The 20852-nt window shown below is 43.9% G+C and overlaps 2 protein-coding genes across 7 annotated transcripts in view; both read left to right on the top strand.

Annotated features, from left to right (window-relative positions):
• The window catches only part of LOC129466044 (zinc finger protein 224), an 87008-nt gene that overhangs the window by 46988 nt on the left and 19168 nt on the right, over positions 1–20852 (top strand). The window lies entirely within an intron of this gene.
• Positions 119–20359, top strand: ZNF284 (zinc finger protein 284). 6 transcript variants are annotated; one of them, XM_055248962.2, is made up of 6 exons: positions 1256–1422; positions 3651–3744; positions 5432–5514; positions 9968–10094; positions 11245–11337; positions 15217–20359. In XM_055248962.2, the coding sequence occupies exons 3-6, from the start codon at positions 5500–5502 to the stop codon at positions 16761–16763; spliced, it is 1782 nt and encodes a 593-aa protein (XP_055104937.1). In that variant the 5' UTR covers positions 1256–1422; positions 3651–3744; positions 5432–5499; the 3' UTR covers positions 16764–20359. The 6 variants fall into 6 exon arrangements, with proteins under 6 accessions (XP_055104941.1, XP_055104937.1, XP_055104936.1 ...); XM_063620991.1 differs by having other exon boundaries at positions 1262–1727; XM_055248961.2 differs by lacking the exon at positions 3651–3744.

The following is a 20852-nucleotide window of genomic DNA, read 5'->3' as shown; positions in this document are numbered from 1 at the left end:
CGATTTCCAGCTTGAGGTTTCCTTAGTGATTTTGGGGGCCCAAGATATTTTCCTTTCACAATACTAAGCAGTTTAATTTCTCTGAAATGTGACATTTCCACGTCTAAAGAATATTAACATGAAAACTTTAAAAGTGGGAAGATAGCTTTTCCAGGAGGGCAGTTGGCCCTCCATATTGGCCCTTGACAGGGCAGGAGCATCGCCATCTTGGACAAGCACTGCCATTTTAAAGTTCCCGTTGATCAAAAACTGCCTAAATCCAAAGGGCATCAGCCTAATGGATAAAGTCAGCAAGACCGTAAACCACAAATGACATCTCCAACTAGAAACATTCCAACCGTAAGATAAACCCCTCCCTGACCAGAGACATGCCAGCCCCGAGATAACCTCCCCTCCGTTGGAGAGATGTCAGTCCCAAGATAACCTCCCCTCCAACCAGAGATATTCCAACCCCACAACTGATTTCTCCCCAACACAGAAACATTCTAAGCCTGTGATAAGCTCTCTCACCCTAAAGCCCATACTCTTAGACTGTAAGAGACAGCGCTCCTGACAGCAATTGGCCAGAAGCCCCTCTCAGGTTTATTCTCCAAAACGAACCTGTCTTTGACTGTTGAGCCGCTTTTCGTGTTTTTTTTTCTCTTTAACTCTTACAGCCCTCTTAAACACTTAAACTGTGGTTGTTTTTCTTGCCAAACCAGTGGTACCACAGTGTCTGGAGTAGGGGCTGTTGCCCCACTCAATGCCTCTCCCAAACCATTTTTCCTGGCCCATTTTTCAGGGTCTCAGATTTAGCCTCATACTGTTAGCATCTAGTATATCAGCCTTTCAGCCATCTCCTGACCGCTCCACAGTCACTCCCCGCTAACTCCTTGAAGACTGTATCTCCTTGCTTTATTCCCTTTCAGTAACACTCCTGTCATCATGGGAGGCGTGTAGACTTCAGGAATTCCTGTCTATTCAATATTTTCTCTCGAGGACGCAGGGAGAGGGAAGGACCACTCTCAGGGCCACAGTCCATATTCCTCACCAGGCGCTCGGGTCTATGGGATTCATTCCTCGTGGGTATTGCGGGAAGTGTAGTCAAAGAGCACCGCGGAGTCCCACGCTTCCCGCTGGAGGGTGATACTACAGAAAGTCTCCTTTGGCATTCAAGGAAGTGTAGCGCAGGAGATCTGTTGAATGACGAGCAAGTAGGCTCAGGACGGCGTATCCGGGGAATTCTGGGAAATGTAGTTCACACGCTGGGCCTGGTAGGAGCACTTCCGCTCCCGGGGGGTGAGGTTGCTGCAGTGCTTTCGGTGGTACTTTGGTGTCAGTCCTGTGTCTTGTCTATCCTTCTAAACGTGTCCCCTTACGATGCTGGCTCGCAACCACCTGGAAGTTGACTAAGGGGAGAAGGAGTCTCGTTGGAAAACGGAGGTTTGGAGGGACAACGGCCGCTCTTTTCGTTCTTGTCAGCGGAGCCTTCTTGGTCTTGGGGCTGTCCTCGCGTCCCCGGGGATGAGGCTGGGGGTTGGGATTTGGTCGGGACGCGTCTCGCCTGGTTTGAGGGTTTCTGGGGGCTCTCAGCTCGCTCAGTCCTCCTCCCTCCATCCCACCTGTGAGGCTACTTTCTCACAGTTTAGGGTTGGGATGTTATTAATCTCCCTGTACCTCCCACTGCTGTTCTTTAAAATGGGGACTTTAGGACCATCCTAATGAAATCGTTTTGGGAACTGGAAGAGGTAACACAAATGAAAGCCTTAAAGCAGTCCCTCCCTTAGTGACTGGTAGTCTCTTCTTAGTGTTATTTTCCCACGAAGCCTGTCAGGTCCGCGGGTGGGGTCAGAGCTCCAGCTGCAGGGACCCCCGTCCTTGTCTCTGATTCCTGCAGGACGCTGGGTGATCCCGGACGCTTCTGACCTCTTTTTAGGAAGGCGAGGGTTGTTTCCACTTCCACGAAGGGAGAGGAACATTTAACTTTAATGCGGGACGGCAACGCGGTCAGGGTGTTTCACAGCTTTCTCCTTCCCCAGCCTGATTCTCAAAAAGAGCTGCAGGGAGGGACTTCTTGGCTACTGAGGGCAAAGCTCTACGAGAGTGGTCCTTGGCTTTTTTTCTTTTACAGAGATGCTCACCCCAACCAAGAGTGTAGATGTGTCCTCAGGCATGGGTGTTGATAATAATTAAGCCTCAGTTGGTAACTTTATCCCGAGGGCTTTATACAAATAATCACATTTTCGCCACACCGTGGCTCTGTGGAGAGGTACTACTTTTTTCCGTTTTAAAGATGAGTGAGATACAAAGGAGCAGGAGTTATCTGAGAATAGTCACCTAAGTAGTAAGAGGTGGAGCTGCGGTTGAAACCTGGGCATTAGAGGTCAGAGCCTTAGTTGATAATCTTTTGGATACATTCTCATTGAGGCAGAGGAACTAGCGGGAATCTGGTGGGGAAAGCAAGCTAGGACTTGATTGAAGGGACCTTGAGAGCAAGGCTCATGGGCTTGGACTGTTCTGGGACTTTATCAACTATTTCATTCATTAGAACTATTTCATTTATTACAAATATTTCACTTGTTATGCAACGGTATCATTGTGGAGCGTTCAGAAATTGGAGAGATACGAGTAGTACAAGTTTATAATTACCCAGGAATCCGCATGTAAAGATAGTAACTGTTAAACTTCGAGTGCATTTTTTTTTTTTTTTTGAGACGGAGTCTCGCTGTGTTGCCCAGGCTGGAGTGCAGTGGCACGATCTCGGCTCACTGCTAGCTCCGCCTCCCGGGTTCATGCTATTCTCCTGCCTCAGCCTCCTGAGTATCCGGGACTACAGGCGCCCACCACCAAGCCCGGCTAATTTTTTTGTATTTTTAGTAGAGATGGGGTTTCACCGTGTTAGCCAGGATGGTATCGATCTCCTGACCTCATGATCCACCCGCCTCGGCCTCCCAAAGTGCTGGGATTACAGGCATGAGCCACCACATCCGGTGCATTTCTTTTTGGTCTTTCTTTTGGTATATTTGCATATTTATTTATAAATATTTAAACAAAATTTTATAACTTAAAAAATGTGTTTTCCCTTTGTGTTTAACTATGGAAATTTGGAAACACTGCCAAGAGGGAAATAACTGGTGAACTGCCATGTTATATCATGCTCATCCTAATTTATCTCATTGTTATCTCATTTTTTTTTGTAAATGTTTCCTAATATTGGCCGGGCGCGGTGGCTCACGCCTGTAATCCCAGCACTTTGGGAGGCCGAGGTGGGCGGATCACCTGAGGTCAGGAGTTTGAGACCAGCCTGACCACCATGGAGAAACCCCATTTCTACTAAAAATACAAAATTAGCCAGGCATGGTCGTGCATGCCTGTAATCCCAGCTACTTGGGAGGCTGAGGCAGGAGAATCGCTTAAACCTGGGAGGTGGAGGTTGTGGTGAGCCAAGATTGCGCCATTACACTCCAGCCTGGGCCACAAGAGCGAAACTGCAGCCTCTGCCTCCCGGTCTCAAAAAAAAACAAAAAAAGTTTTTAACATTTTATTTTCATATCATTTGAAACCTATAGAAAAATTGCAAAAATAGTGTTAGAAGTTCTCATATAATCTTTACCCAAATTTGCCAAATGTTTACATTTTTCCTGTTTGCTTTGTTGTTGCTGATCACCCAGCTACCACCATGAACATACCCGTAGCCAGGGACAGTTGCTTGTAGCTTTCTGCAGCCAAGAAGCCCACATTTCAAGATAATTGTGCAGTGTCTTGGTAAGAGGTGTTTAGGAAGGGCTGGTTACAGGGTTTCACATAACATGCTAGATACTATTAGATATTATACTGTCTAGGCATGGTGGCTCATGTCTGTAATCTTAGCACTTTGGGAGGCCGAGGCAGGTGGATCACTTGAGGCCAGGAGTTCAAGACCAGCCTGGCCAACATGGAGAAACCCCATCTCTACTAAAAATACAAAAATTAGCCGATTTGTCCACTGTGAAGTTACTTTTTTAAAATTTGAGGTGGCGTGTGCCTGTAATCCCAGCTATTAGGGAAGCTGACACATGAGAATCATTTGAACCCGGGAGGCAGAGGCTGCAGTGAGCTGAGATGGCGCCCCTGCACTCTGGTCTGGATAACAGAACGAGACTCTGTCTCAAAAAAATAATTAAATATTATATTAAATAATATTGTTATCTATTACATATCAGATAGAGCTGTTAAAAAGCTACTAATAATAGTTATAGTGTTGTTTATTAGATAGTGTTGGATACCATATTACATAACATTGTTATCTAATCTGCAGCTTCCATATTTAAATTTGTTCAGTTTTTTATTTTGGTCCTTATAACTATCCCTTGCCCCACTTTTAACCTGTAACCCCATTCAAAGTCCAATTTTATGCATTGTCTTTATTGTCACATTTCTATACTTCTCTTTAATCCAGAAGGATTCCACAGCCTTTGTCTTTTATATGCATGGTTTTTTGAAGAGTATAGGCAAGTTATTTTATAGGAAGACATTCATTTGGGGCTTATCTGATAAATTTCATGTTTAGGTTTAGATTATGCATTGTTGATAGGGATACCATAGTAGTGGTGAGGTGTCCTTTTCATTGCAACATAACAGTGTCCAAATGATGTTGGTTTGTCCCTTCACTGGTGATCTCAGTTTTGTTCACTTGGCCAAGACAAAGTCTTTCAGATTTGTCCACTGTGAAGTTACTTTTTTTAAATTTTGAAAATTATAATAAAGTTTCTTATGGGGAGATATGTTATTAGTGGACATTCTACCATAAAGATGAGTTTCCATTTCTCCCCCATTTATTCATTCCTTCATTCAACTATAAACTATTGATATGGACTCAGAATTCAGTCTTACTGATTTCAATGACATGTAGATTAACATTACTTTTTCCAATTCTGTCAAGATGTATTTCACATATATCTTTCACCCATTTCAGGCATGGAACTCAATGATATTTAGGAATTTTGTGAAGTGGAATAACCATGATCATGATTCAGTTTAGATCATTTTCATCTCCCAGTTGTGCCCATTTATAGTTAAACCTCATTCTCACCTCAAATATGAAGCAACCACTAATCTACTTTCTCTACTATACATTCTGAACATTTCATATAAATGCGATCATACAGTCCACGGGTTTTTGTGACTGGCTTCTTTCATTTAACATAATGTTTCCAGGGTTCATGCATGTTGTAGCATGAGTCAATATTTCATTTCTTTAAATTTCCAAGTAAGATTTCATTGTATGGATAGGCGACAATTTGTCCATTTACCCATAGGAAGGCATTTTGGTTGTTTGCAATTTTGGGTTATTATGAATAATGCCGCTGTGAACATTCAAGTGCTAATTCACAACACATGTTCGTATTGTTGGGTGGCATCCCTGACCACCCCTTCATGTCTCTTTTTTTTTGCCTTCCATGGCACGTTCCAGGCACAATTCTGTCTTCTCTTGAACTGCATAACTGAGAACTCTGCAAATTCCCCAAAGGAGGAGGAAAAATGACCATGTTCAGGGTGAGTAAGTCTGGTCTCTTTTGCTGTTCAAATTCTGTTTTGCTACTTAAGATTGTCACGTGTTTTTCTCAGTCTTGGGAAGACTCAAGGAGAACAACAGTTATTTGTGCACCTGTTGTGTGCCAGGTGCTTCCTTGTTTCTTTTGTGTTGAATTTGCGTTTGGATTTGATTTTGTTTACTTTTACCATTATTTATGTTACCAGTAGAAATTTAGTGGGAAGGAACAATTCTTCTGTTTCACTACATCTTTTCTCACTAACTAGGCATTTTTATTTTCTCATGCTATTCCTCATGTATATTTAGAACTGTATTTGTGTTGATACTTATCTAATTTAAATTGTGTTCTTTTTGTTTAATATTATGTAATGTTCATTATTTATGGTTGCATCATGTTCCCATTGAATTGATGCTCCTTTTTTTTTTTTTTTTCCTCGAGACAGAGTCTTGCTCTGTCGCCCAGACTGGAGTGTGGTGGCACAATCTCGGCTCACTGCAACCTCTGCCTCCCGGGTTCAAGCGATTCTCCTGCCTCAGCCTCTCGAGTAGCTAGGATTATAGGCGCCCACCATCGCACTTGGCTAATATTTGTATTTTTAGTAGAGACGGGGTTTCACCATGTTGGCCAGGCTGATCTCGAACTCCTGGCCTCAAGTGATCTGCCTGCCTCAGCCTCCCAAAGTGCTAGGATTACAGGTGTGAGCCACCGCACCCACCGATGTTTCAACTACTTTATACTCACAGGCACTAGGAGCTCAGTTTTGAAAGGGTACTTTTGACATGTGCCATGTTGGCTGTTTTGTTGATAAAATATCCATATGTGGCACAGCACAGCAGGCTGTAACTGTGGCTTCACACAAGAATTTCTGGAGATTTTCACATAGGAAGAGCTAGCTTTTGTTTTCCCCATGCTTAAGTCATGCATTGTGTATATTTTATTTACTGGTCTTTTCTTATTCCTTTACGTATTAAGGAGTTTGACCAAAATGATAGGTAACTTTAGTTTCAAATGTGCATGATATCAGAAGATTCTCTAGTCACTGTGTTCTGTTCCTTTGTTTGTTCCTCAGAACAGTTGAATGATGCAATTCTCAGCCTCATCTTCCTCTTAAATATGTGAAATATGAGAAACCTGCTGAGGTTCAGAGAGGAAACCCAGGGTCGGCATGTTAGCTATTTTGCTAAATTGAAAGAGAGAGAGAAGAAGAAAGAGGATTCTCCATTGAAGGACCTGTGCCTTCTGGTATGGGTGTCTGGAGTGTCCTCTTGAGTGATGACAACCACTGGTGACATAGCTCACCCCTGACCCCTCCTTGGGGGACCTCTTCTCTTCCTGTTGTGCCACCTCCTCAGGTGCACCTAGTATTCCAGGCACCAAAGGACAGTGATTGCTATACTCATTATAGAAAATCTTCAAATTCCTAATGGCAAAGATGGCTTACAGAGTGTTACCAGGAAATATAACAGTCTAAGGTGAAAATATTTACCACTTTGATATCTAAAAAAGACACACTCCAAAATAAGAATCTTATGTACAGAATGGAGAAAAAAATTTCAAAGGAATATGAATAAAGGACATTAATATGTTAATTGGTAAATTTTAGTTTAGAAATAGAAATGGCCAAAACATATTTGAAAAGTTGATAGTATTATTTATAGTCGAATACATGGGATTAATAAGGCGAATTCTCTCTAATGAGATTATCAAAATCACAGGAAATTTGATAATCTGCCTTTGGCTATTTTAAGAAAAACCAGGGTAATGTATCCCCTTGAAAGATTTTGGAGTTTGATAAAAAATTGAGATCTGACATATATGATCACAATTTTCAACATTCTTATTTTTTGACACTTTAATTTTCACTTGAAATTATTTTATTTTAGTTTATTCTTATTCTTTAGAGACAGAGTTTTGCTCTGTTGCCCAGGATAGAGTACAGTGATGTAAGTGTAGCCCACTGCAGCCTTGAACCCCTGGGGTCCAGATCTTCCTGTCCCAGCCTCCCAAGTAGCTGGGCCTACAGGCACGCACCACCATGCCTGGCTAGTTTTTAAAATTTATGAAGATTGTGTCTTGCTGTGTTGCCTAGGCTGGTCTTGAACTCTTGAATTCAAGCAATGCCCCCACTTTAGCCTCTTAAAGCACTGGGATTACAGGTGTGAATCACTGCACCTGGTGTGAAATTATTAAATTAAATTAAATTAATTATTTTATTTTATTTCTTTTCTGAAACAGAGTCTTGCTCTGTTGCCCAGGCTGGAGTGCAGTGGTGCAATCTTGGCTCACTGCAACCTCCGCCTCCTGGGTTCATATGATTCTTCTGTCTCAGCCTCCCAAGTGTCTGGGATTATAGTCACATGCCACCATGCCCGGCTAATTTTTGTATATTTTGTAGAGACAGAGTTTTGCTATGTTGCCAAGGCTGGTCTCGAACTCCAGAGCTCAAATGATTTGCTTGTCTCGGCCTCCAAAAGTGCTGGGATTACAGGCATGAGCTGCCATCCCTGGCCAAAATTATTTTCAGTGATCAGTCGGGAGAGTAAGGTCCACATAACACGATTTTCTCTGCAGGATTGGTATTAATGAAAACTACATAAAATTAAATATTCATTATTTACAATAAAGATAGATCATCAGTTCCCTGTAATAGTTTGCAGACATGAAATGAAATAGATAACTATAATGAAAGTTATAATAAAAAATCCAAAGAAATACGAATAAAGGACATTACCAGCCGGGTGCGGTGGCTCACGCCTATATTCCCAGCACATTTTGGGGCCGAGGTGGGCAGATCACCTGAGGTCGGGAGTTCGAGACCAGACTGACAACATGGAGAAACCCCATCTCGGCTGGGCGCTGTGGCTCATGCCTGTAATCCCAGCACTTTGGGACGCTGAGGCAGGCGGATCATGAGGTCAGGAGATCGAGACCATCCTGGCTAACATGGTGAAACCCCGTCTCTACTAAAAATACAAAAAATTAGCCAGGCGTGGTGGTGGGCACCTGTAGTCCCAGCTACTCGGGAGGCTGAGGCAGGAGAATGGTGTGAACCTGGGAGGCGGAGCTGGTAGTGAGCCCAGATCATGCCACTGCACTCCAGCCTGGGGACAGAGCAAGACTCCATCTCAAAAATAAAACAAAAAACAACAACAAAAAAAGAGAAACCCCATCTCTACTAAAAATACAAAACTAGCTGGGCATGGTGGAGCATGCCTGTAATCCCAGCTACTCAGCAGGCTGGGGCAGGAGAATTGCTTGAACCGGGGAGGCGGAGGTTGCCGTGAGCTGAGTTTGCACCATTGCACTCCAGCCTGTGCAACAAGAGCGAAACTCTGTCTCAAAAAAAAGAAAAAAAAGTAATAAAATTAACTAATGTTAATTAAATACCTAGTCTGTGCCACAGACTTTCCCCATTTATGTTCTCTTGTTTATTCCTGGAAAAAACTGATGCGACAGTGTTTATACAGAAAGGAAACGAATGCATGTAGGCAAACTTATCCAAGGTCACGTAGATGGGAAGGCAAAAGCACAGAGCCTTGGGATTGAGCCTTGTGAGTGAGCACACACACTCAGTGTGATCATAGGCACACTGGCTCCAGATTATGACATTCAATGCTGCAATTAATATATGTAGTTTGTGTCTTGAATACAGAGGACCCACTCCATAGCTGTCCCACACAGGTCACTGTAAACTTGTTAGTTTGGTAGATATTAAAAAAAAAAAATGGGCTGGGTGTGGTTGCTCATGCCTGTAATCCCAGCGCTTTGGGAGGCCAAGGCGGGCGAATCGCCTGAGGTCGGGAGTTTGTGACCAGCCTGGCCAACATGGTGAAACCTTGTCTCTACTAAAAATACAAAAATTAACCGGGTATTGTGGCAGGTGCCTGTAATCCCAGCTATTCAGGAGGCTGAGGCAGGAGAATTGCTTGAATACAGGAGGCGGAGGTTGCAGTGAGCTGAAATGGCGCCACTGCACTCCAGCCTGGGCGACAGAGTGAGACTCTGTCTCAAAAAAAAAAAAAAGAAAAGAAAGAAAGACAGACAGACAGAAAGAAAGAAAGATTCCATCCAGGGTTCAAGTACGAGAACCCTGGGCATTATCAAACAAAGTTGAGACTGAATTGCTAAATGTTGCTGGAGCAACTGGCAAGGTTCACATATGTGCAGCCCAGGATGCTGCATTTAGAGTCCTAGAGGGTTACTCACAAGGAGACTTAATAAGTGCACAAAGTAAACCTATAGGACTTTTTCCATCATTGCACTTCTGGTGGAGCTCTGGAAAATCAGTGTGTGTCATTGCAAGGATACAGACTGAATGGGGAAATCTGTAAGTTGACCTACATCTCTCAAGATCCACAGCAACTTCTCACCCATCCCCTTTGCCTGCTCATTGCCACCCTTCTCCCAGGAATCACTGGTCATGAGATTGAGATTGCATACATTTGATGTTGTAGGAGGCAGTGACCTTCAAGGATGTGGCTGTGGTCTTCACCGAGGAGGAGCTGCGGCTGCTAGACCTTTCCCAGAGGAAGCTGTACCGAGATGTCATGCTGGAGAACTTCAGAAACCTGCTATCAGTGGGTGAGCACCGGCACTCTCTGTAATGGAACATCAGGCCCCAGGAATGGCTTTGTATCCTAGGGTGTTTGTGTTAGTTTGTTCTTATGCTGCTATGAAGTAATACCCAAGACTGGGTAATTTATAAAGAAAAGACGTTTCATTTACTCACAGTTCTGCATGGCTAGGAAGGCCTCAGGAAACTTACAGTCACGGTGGAAAGCCAATGGGAAGAAAGGCACCTTTTTCACAGTGCAGCAGGAAGAAGTGCCGAGCAAAGGGGGAAAGGCGCCTTATAAAACCATCAGAAGGCCAGGCGCGGTGGCTCACGCTTGTAATCCCAGCACTTTGGGAGGCCGAGGCGGGCGGATCACGAGGTCAGGAGATCGAGACCACGGTGAAACCCCGTCTCTACTAAAAATACAAAAAATTAGCTGGGCATGGTGGCGGGCGCCTGTAGTCCCAGCTACTGGGAGAGGCTGAGGCAGGAGAATGGCATGAACCCGGGAGGCGGAGCTTGCAGTGAGCTGAGATTGCGCCACTGCACTCCAGCCTGGGCGACAGAGCGAGACTCCGTCTCAAAAACAAACAAACAAACAAACAAAACCATCAGATAGGGCCGGGCGCGGTGGCTCACACCTGTAATCCCAGCGCTTTGGGAGGCCAAGGCAGGTGGATCCCGAGGTCAGGAGATCAAGACCATCCTGGCTAACACGGTGAAACCCCGTCTCTACTAAAAATACAAAAAATTAGCCCGGCGTGGTGGCAGGCGCCTGTAGTCCCAGCCACTCGGGAGGCTGAGGCAGGAAAATGGCGTGAACCCGGGAGGTGGAGCTTGCAGTGAGCCGAGATCGCGCCGCTGCACTCCAGCCTGGGTGATAGAGCGAGACTCCGTCTCAAAAAAAAATAAAAATAAAATAAAACCATCAGATCTCATGAGGACTCATCCACTATTACGAGAACAGCCTGGAGGAAACTGCCCCCATGATTTAATTACCTCCCACCAGGTCCCTCTTAGGACATGTGGGGATTATGGGAACTACCATTCAAGATGAGATTTGGGGACACCGCCAAACCATATCAGCGTTCAAGTTCGAGTGTGCAGTGAGAACCTAAATTTCTAGTAAATTTTACCTAACATGTACTGGGATTAAGCATGTGACTTTGTTCACAGGGCATCAACCTTCCCACCGAGATACTTTTCACTTCCGAAGAGAAGAAAAGTTTTGGATCATGGAGACAGCAACCCAAAGAGAAGGGAATTCAGGTAAGAACCAAGCAACCATGCATCCTTGTATGCGACCCTTCCATCTGTTTTACTATTGTCCATTGCCCAACTCCATTGCCCTGGCGTAAATGGCCAAACCTGTTTCCTGGATTCTTACCTCCTTCCTGCTGGTTGTCCTGCTCCCCCAACCCCTCTTCCCACCCTGACATCTGTTTTCCTCATAGCAGCCAAAGTGATCCTTAGGGAATGTAAGTTGGATTGCCATTCCTCAGCTTAAAAGCCTTTATGGCTTCTTATTTGTATTAATGTTACAACTGCTTTAAGTGCCTTTTAGAGACCCTTGATCTGCTCTTCATCCCCCACTGCCTCTCTGACTACATCTCCATTTTCCAGCCATGTTGTACTCCCTGCTGTTTCTCCATCCTGCCAAGGACACTGTATTGCCTGTTGCTGTCACCCAGTGACCATACACTTAGCAGATTAAACAGCAAACAATTATCTTTCTGTTCTTCAGACCTGAAGTCTGACACATCTCACCAGACAAAAATCAGGGTGTCCCTAGGGCTTTGTTCCTGTCTAGATGTTCTTGTGGAGAAGCCTTCACTTTAGTTTGCCAATCCCTAGGCACTGTCCACACTCCTTGGCTCTTGTCTCCCTTCCTCCATCTTCAAAAGCAGCTACATTGCATCTCTAACCATTCTTCCATAGTCATGCTGCCACCCTTCTTAAGCCTCTGTTTTCCACCTTTTGGGTCCCTTGCGATTGGATTGGTCACTCCTGCATAATCTAGAATGACCTTCCTACTCTCTCTTTAGCTGACTAGTGACCTTAATTGCATCTGCAGCCTTAATATCTCTTGCTGTATAACATACCAGGTTCATAGGTCCTGGGAATTAGATGTGGACATCTTTCAAGGACCATTGTTCTGTCTACTACAGAATCTTCTGTCTTAGAGTTTATACATGCTCTTCTTTCTGATTGGAATACTCTTTCACCTCAAAACCTTCTGACCCTTCCTTTATTTTGGTCTCTGTTCAGTTTTTTTTTTTTTTTTTGAGACAGAGTCTCGCTCTGTCGCCCAGGCTGGAGTGCAGTGGCGCAATCTCGGCTCACTGCAAGCTCCGCCTCCCGGGTTCATGCCATTCTCCTGCCTCAGCCTCTCTGAGTAGCTGGGACTACAGGTGCCCGCCACCACGCCTGGCTAATTTTTTTGTATTTTTAGTAGAGACGGGGTTTCACTGTGGTCTCAATCTCCTGACCTCGTGATCCGCCCGCCTCGGCCTCCCAAAGTGCTGGGATTACAAGCGTGAGCCACTGTGCCCGGCTGTTCAGTTTTAATATCATGAGAAAGGCCTTCTCTGACCACTCTATTTAAAATACCAGCCGGGCGTGGTGGCTCACGCCCGTAATCCCAGCACTTTGGGAGGCTGAGGCAGGCAGATAGCATGAGGCCAGGAGTTTGAGACCAGCCTGGCCAGCATGGCAAAACCCTGACTCTATAAAAATACAAAAATTAGTTGGGTGTGATAGCACAGTCCTGTAATCCCAGCTATTCGGGTGGCCGAGGCACAAGAATCACTTGAACCCAGGAGGCAGAGGTTGTAGTGAGCTGGGATTGTGCCACTACACTCTAGCCTGGGTGACAGAGTGAGACTCTGTCTCAAAAAATAAATAAAGAAATTATATATATATATATATAAACAGAATAGAATACCATCCTATCTTTACCCTTCTGGTGTTGTGTTATACTATGTCTTATATATTTCTATTTAGCTGTTATCTCTACCCACTGGGATAGAATGTCTTTAGAGGAGGACTTTTAGCTGTTCAATTTTTATTTTAAGATTCGGGGGGTACATGTGCAGGTTTGTTACCTGGGTATATTGTGTGATGCTGAGGTTTGCATTGCAAATGATCCTGTCACCCAGGTACTGAGCACAGTACCCGATAGTGGTGGCGGGATAACCCTCAGGTTTCAAGGCTATGTGTACTGGTGTTAGAGGTAGTGGTGATAGGCTGGGTGGGCCAGTCCTGAGGCCCCCACATGGTGTGTGCAGGTGAGTGTTAGCAGTGATGGTGGCAGCAGGTTTGTAGGACCTGTCCTCAGGTCACTAGGAGGAGTACACAGATGCCAGTGGTGGTGATCAGGGCAGGGAAATCCTTAGGCCTCTGGACAGCATGCTTGGGCACCTGTGGCAAGGTTCTGGGTCTGTTGTAAAGCTCCCTCCATGGTACATGCTCATGCCTGGGGCAACCAACATGGCAGGGTGATCTCAGCAGCCCCAAGTGGTATGCTTAGGTAGTGGAGGAATGACGCCAGGCCAGGTGAGCCTGTCCTCAGGCCTTTCAGTGGTGCAGGCAGATGTAGGCTGTGGTGGAAGAGGCGGCATGATCCCTAGGTCCCCAGATGGCATGCTCCAGCACTGGCAGCACACAAGCTGGGTCTTTGTCAGGTCTCCTGTTTGTGCACACATGTGCCTGAGGCAACACAGGGTAGAGCAATCCCCAGGTCCCTCTGTGTCATGCTCTGGCACTGAGATGGGCGGTACCAAGTGAAGTGGGCTTGTCCTGTGCATGGGCACAGGTTGTGGTGGGCAGTGCAAGGGACTCCCCATGCCTTTAGGAGGTGTGCTTGGGTGGCAGTGGCAGAGTGTGCAGAGAACCTTTCCTCAGAATGAGAACACATATAAGTGTACAGTGGCCCTGCTGCTGGGGGTGAGGTAGCATTGCCGTTAGAGGCAGCAGCCCCAGACAGGCAGCTTTCAAGCTCTGGTGAGAGCACACACTTTGGGTCCCTTTGTACTGTACTGGGGGCAGCCTCCCTGGTGTGCTGCATGGCCCACTCCCCAGAATATGGGACACTATGTGGCCTAGATTGCTGGGAACTCTGCCATACTGCTGGGTCTAACAGTCACTGCACTATTGCAACCCTCCAGGTGGATGTGGGGGCATGTCGATGGGGCTCCAGGGATTTGGAGAAGCAAAGGCTGTTGGGCACCAGGGCAAGATGCAGTCTGGTGGGGGTGCAGCTCTCAAAATAGTGCTGTGCCATAGCTGCTTGAGTCTCGGGAAGTGTGAGGGTCCCATCGTGAGCACCCTCTCTGAGTGCCATCGCATGGACTCCAGGTAGCCCCCTATGCTAGTCTCAGGGCCCACAGGGGTCAAGGGCCTCTCTCATGGCTGATTGCTGGAGTCCACAGCAGAAATGTAAACCACTAGGACTCTCTCACTTACCCTTTCCCAGCACTGAGGAGGCTTTCCGGGCTTTCAGGTGATCACGGCCAGAAGGGCTACCTCCCTTCGCTCTTCTTTTGTGCTTCGGGTGTTTCCTGCCACTTCTCTGCTCAATTCCAGTGATCCCTCTTAGATGCTATTTGATGTATGGTTATCTATTTGCTTTTTAAATTTTTTATTAATAAAATATACAGAACACTTCATGAATTTGCATATTGGCCTTGCACAGGGGCTGATCATTCCAGTTTTACCATATGTGCTGCTGAAGTGAGCACTACTCATTATTTTGGCTCTTTGTGGAGGAGGCAAGCTCTGGGTGTCTTTAGTCAGGCATCTTGACGTCTTCCTACCCTTAACGTTCCTTCTGATTCATCATATATATAATTTAGTAGTTGTATAATATACCATGCAAGATTTTAGACTAACTAGGAAATTGGTAGAAATAGTAACACGTTAACTGTATTATATTAATTTTTAAATTAAGTCTTTCATTTCTACCACGTATGAGACATTATGTGGTTCAAAATTGGTTTCGTGACAACAAGAGACCGTGGTGCACTTGGAAAACACAAACTGTACCTTCCTTGTATTCAGTAAAGTTTCAGGCCATGTCCTAAGTGAAATCCTGAAAACACTGAACAAAGGTTTCACTTACCCACATCTCTTAATTCTGTGTCCTTATAGGAGGCAAGATCCAAACTGAGTTGGAGTCTGTTCCAGCAACAGGACCACATGAAGAGTGGTCTTGCCAGCAAATCTGGGAACAAACTGCAAGTGAGTTAACTAGACCTCAAGACTCCATAAGTAGCTCTCAGTTCTCCACACAAGGTGATGTCCCCTCCCAGGTTGATGCAGGACTATCTATAATTCACATAGGAGAGACACCTTCTGAGGATGGGAAGTGTAAAAAATTCTTCAGTGATGTCTCCGTCCTTGATCTTCATCAACAGTTACACTCAGGAAAGATATCCCATACATGTAATGAGTACAGGAAGAGATTCTGTTATAGCTCAGCTCTTTGTATTCATCAGAAAGTTCACATGGGAGAGAAACTCTATAAGTGTGACGTGTGTAGTAAGGAATTTAGTCAGAACTCACAACTGCAAACTCATCAGAGAATCCACACTGGAGAGAAACCATTCAAATGTGAGCAGTGTGGGAAAAGTTTCAGCCGTAGATCAGGAATGTATGTTCATTGCAAATTACACACAGGAGAAAAACCTCATATTTGTGAGGAATGTGGGAAGGCCTTCATTCACAATTCCCAGCTTCGGGAACATCAAAGAATCCATACTGGGGAGAAGCCATTCAAATGTTATATATGTGGTAAGAGCTTCCATAGTAGATCAAATCTTAATAGGCATTCCATGGTCCACATGCGAGAGAAATCATTTAGATGTGATACCTGTAGTAATAGCTTTGGTCAGAGACCAGCACTTAATAGTCATTGCATGGACCACACAGGAGAGAAACTATACAAATGTGAAGAATGTGGAAGGAGCTTCACTTGTAGGCAAGATCTTTGTAAGCATCAGATGGACCATACAGGAGACAAACCATATAATTGTAACGTATGTGGGAAGGGCTTCAGGTGGTCCTCATGTCTTTCAAGACATCAGCGGGTCCACAATGGAGAAACAACATTCAAGTGCGACGGATGTGGGAAGAGATTTTATATGAATTCACAGGGCCATTCACATCAGAGAGCCTACAGAGAAGAAGAACTGTATAAATGTCAGAAGTGTGGGAAGGGCTACATTAGTAAGTTTAATCTTGACTTGCATCAGAGGGTCCACACGGGAGAGAGACCTTATAATTGTAAGGAATGTGGAAAGAGCTTCAGGTGGGCCTCAGGTATTTTGAGACATAAGAGACTCCATACTGGAGAAAAACCATTCAAATGTGAAGAGTGTGGGAAGAGGTTTACTGAGAATTCAAAACTTCGTTTCCATCAAAGAATTCACACTGGAGAAAAGCCTTACAAATGTGAGGAGTGTGGAAAGGGATTCAGATGGGCCTCAACTCATCTAACCCATCAAAGACTCCACAGCAGAGAAAAACTATTCCAGTGTGAGGATTGTGGGAAGAGCAGTGAGTACAGTTCATGCCTTCAAGACCAACAAAGAGACCACAGTGGAGAAAAAACACCCAAATGTGAGGACTGTGGGAAGCGCTACAAGAGGCGCTTGAATCTAGATATGATTTTATCATTATTTTTAAATGATACATAATTATTGTCCGTATTTATGGGTTACAGCATATTTCAATACATATATACAATGTATAATGATCAAATCAGTGTTATTAGCATATCCGTCACCTCCTTTATCATTTATTTGTGTTGATCGTTTATCATTTCTTTGTGTTTTGAACCTTCAAAAACTGCTGTTCTAGTTATTTGAAAATAAGTTATTATTAATTATAGTCACCTTTAGTGCTGTGGAACACTAGAACTTGTTCCTTTCATCTTATTGTACTTTCGTATCTGTTAACCAATATTTCATCATCTACCCTCCCTCCTACTTTTCTCTTCTAGTAATTGCTATGCCACGCTGCTTCTGCTTTTTTTTTTTTTTTTTTTTTTTGAGAACAGAGTCTTCCAGGCTTGAGTGTAATGGCATGATCCTGACTCACTGCATCCTCCACCTCCTGGGTTCAAGCGATTCTCCTGACTAAACCTCCTGAGTAGCAGGGATTACAGGCATGCGCCACCACACCTGGCTAATTTTTGTACTTTTTTTTTTTTTGAGACGGAGTATCGCTCTGTCACCCAGTCTGGAGTGCAATGGCCTGATCTCGGCTCACTGCAACCTCTGCCTCCTGGGTTCAAACGATTCTCCCTGCCTCAGCCTCCCGAGTAGCTGGGACTACAGGCGACCGCCACCACACCTGACTGATTGTTGTATTTTTAGAAGAGATGGGTTTTTGCCATATTGGCCAACCTGGACTTGAACTCCTGACTTCAGGTGATCCGCCCACCTCACCCTCTCAAAGTGCTGGGATTACAGGCATGAGCCACCATGCCCACCATGCCTAAAAATTTTTGTATTTTTAGTAGAGATGGGGTTTCACCACATTGGCCAGGCTAGCCTTGAACTCCCAACCTCAAATGGTCCACCTGCCTTGGCCTCCCAAAGTGCTGGGATTACAGGCATGAGCCACCGTGCCCAGCCAATGCTATGCTGCTTCTGTGATGTCAACTTTTTAGCTTCCACATATGTGTGAGAACATGTGGTATTTATCTTTCTGGGCCTGAATTTACATCACTCAACATCATGTTCTCCAAAGCTTATCTTTATCTTGCCATAAATGACAGAATTTTATTATTTTTTATGGTTAAATAGTGTACCTTTGTGTATGTGTGCCACATTTTCTTTACCATTTTCTGTTGATGAACACTTAGATTGGTTCCATATGTTAGCTATTGCAAATAGTACTATAATAAATATAGGAGTGCACATAGGAGTTCAACACACTGATTTCCTTTCCTTCGGATATACAGCTAGTAGTGGGATTGCTGGATCACTTGAATGTTGATATGCGTAAGAGGAGCTACACTGGAGAAGAACCGTGGAAGTGTGGAGATTGTGGTACATGCTTCAGTCAGGGCTCACATCTTCAAATTCAGTGTCTGTTCTGTAGAGAAACCTTAATAATGTCATATATGTGACAGCAAAGAGTTATAAGGTATGAATATGTTAATTTTAGTAGATGCTTCCGAAAAGTATTTCAAACTGGTTGTACCACTATAAACTCTGACCATTATTAGGCAAGAATTGGCTTTTTTTTTTTTCTTTTAAGACAGTCTTGCTGTGTCACCCAGACTGGCATGCAGTGGAATGATCATGGCTCCCTGCAGCCTTGACCTCCCAGGCTCAAGAAATCCTTCTGTCTCAGCCCCTCAAAAGCTGGGACTATAGGCATGCAACAACACGCCTGGCTAAATTTTTGTTGTAGAGATGGGGTCACACTATGTTGCCCAAATTGGTCTCAAACTCTTGGGCTCAAGCGATTCTCCTTCCTCAGCCTCCCAAAGTGCTGGGATTACAGGCCTGAGCCATGCGCCCAGCATTCTGTTTTGTTTTGTTTTTGAGATGGGGTCTCTCGGTGTTGCCCAGGCTGGATTGCTTATTCACAGATGCAGTTACAGTACCCTATAGCCTCGAACTCCTGAGCCTAAGTGATCCTCTTGCTTCAACCCCCTGAGAAGCTGGAACTACAGGCATGGACCACCACCCCTGACTGATCTTCTTTAGTTTCTATCAACAAATTAGTACACTGTTTCCACAAACTTGGGAGGGCTAGTATTTTTTTGGGGGAAAATCACTAAACAACAAAGAAAATCTGATGAATTGGACAGCATAAAAATATTGGCATAAAGATGAACATAACATAAGCAGGAATATTTAAAGCACATACTTTTTATAGAGTGTCTCCCCTGTAATGTCTCTGGTTAAATGAAAGGATTTCAAATGTGAAGACAACCCTAACCATACTCATTACCTGTAAAAGATGTAGCATTGTCATGGACCCCTTAATAAACGTAAAGACTTTAATCCATCTGAAGGTGCATTACATTTCTGAAGTTTCCAACCCTGACAAGGTGATGGGCTTACGGATGAAAACTCATGAATGGGAAAAACTCAGCTATTGTTAAAGCCCAATATATTTTATTAAAGATATTGGGGCTTCTCCTAAATCTAGTTAGTGATGAATTTCAAGTCTAGAGCCATCACTGAATCCTTGTCCACATTCATTACACATAGGTTTTCTGAGCAAATTGTCTGCTGGTTATGAGAGGTCTTCTCCAGTGCCAAAGTGAGTATAATAACCTTGCTTTTGGCCAGGCGCGGTGGCTCATGCCTGTAATCCCAGCACTTTGGGAGGCTGAGGTGGGCGGATTGCCTGAGGTCAGGAGTTTGAGACTAGTCTGGCCAACATGGTGAAACCCCGTCTCTATTAAAAATACAAAAAAATTAGCTCAATGTGGTGGTGGCATGCGCCTGTAATCCCAGCTACTCAGGAGGCTGAGGCAAGGGAATTGCTTGAACCAGGGAGGTGGAGGTTGCAGTGAGCCGAGATCGCGCCATTGCACTCCAGCCTGAGCGACAGAGCGAGACTCCGTCTCAAAAAATAAAAATAAAAATAAAAGTAAAAGTAAGCGAGCTTGCTTTCTTTTATGTGCTCCTTGATTTTGATGGTGATGTGAAATCAAACTGAAGCTGAAAATACAATAATCACATTTATACAGGGCATTTTTCAAGGAAATTTATTGATTTTTACTTTAATAATTTAGTGCCTCACTTTTGTAAGTCTCGTGTAAGTGGCCAGGCATGGTGGCTCACACCTGTAATTCCAGCACTTTGGGAGGCTGAGGCAGAAGGATCACCTGAATCTAGGAGTTCGAGACCAGCTTTTTACAGAGTATCTCCCCAATAATGTCTCTGGTTAAATGAAAGATTTTCAACTGTGAAGACAACCCTAACCATACTTATATTCTAATTCCTTTGCCTTTCCATATAAATTTTAGAATAATTTTATATCTACAAAATATCTTGCTGGAATTTTGATAGTAATTATTTTAACCCTGTGTATCAATTTGGGGAGAATGAACATTTTTGCTATATTGAGTCCCACAATCCTCAAACATACAATGTCTCTCCATTCATTTAATATTGTTGGATTTTCTTCATCAGTGTGTTGTAATTTTCATCTTACAACCCTTGTACATCTTTTGTCAAACTTCCTTCTAGGTATGAACTTTGATTTCCATGTGTTCATTGCTAGTATAATATATATAAATTAATTTTGTTATGCTGATCATGTATCCTATGATCATGCTGAATTCACTTATTGTCTAGGCATTCATGGATTGGAAGACTTGATGTTTTTATGATGACAATACTACCCAAACCAATCTACAGTTTTACTGCAATCACTGTCAAAATCCAAACAGCCTTTTTTTTTTTTTTTGCAGAAATCAATTCATAAATTCATATGTAATTGCAATGGATGCAAATAGACAAAATTTTTTTTTAAAGGAACATGATGGATGGCTCCCACTTCCCCATTTTGAAACTTACTACCTAGCTATAGTAATGGAATGGAATTGAGAGTCCATAAAGAAACCCATACATCTAAAGTCACTTGATTTTCAAGAAGGATCCAAGATTGCTTAATGGAGAAAGCATAGTCTCTTCAGCAAATAATGCTGGGCAAATATATATACATATGTAACATAATGAAGTTAGATCCGCACTTCACACTATACTTAAAAATTAACTCAAAATGATCAATGACCTAAATATAAGAGCTTAAGC

Source organism: Symphalangus syndactylus, chromosome 17 (assembly GCF_028878055.3).
Source record: "Symphalangus syndactylus isolate Jambi chromosome 17, NHGRI_mSymSyn1-v2.1_pri, whole genome shotgun sequence".
In the NCBI taxonomy this organism is placed as follows: domain Eukaryota; kingdom Metazoa; phylum Chordata; class Mammalia; order Primates; family Hylobatidae; genus Symphalangus; species Symphalangus syndactylus.
This window is presented reverse-complemented; position numbering and strand designations above follow the sequence as displayed.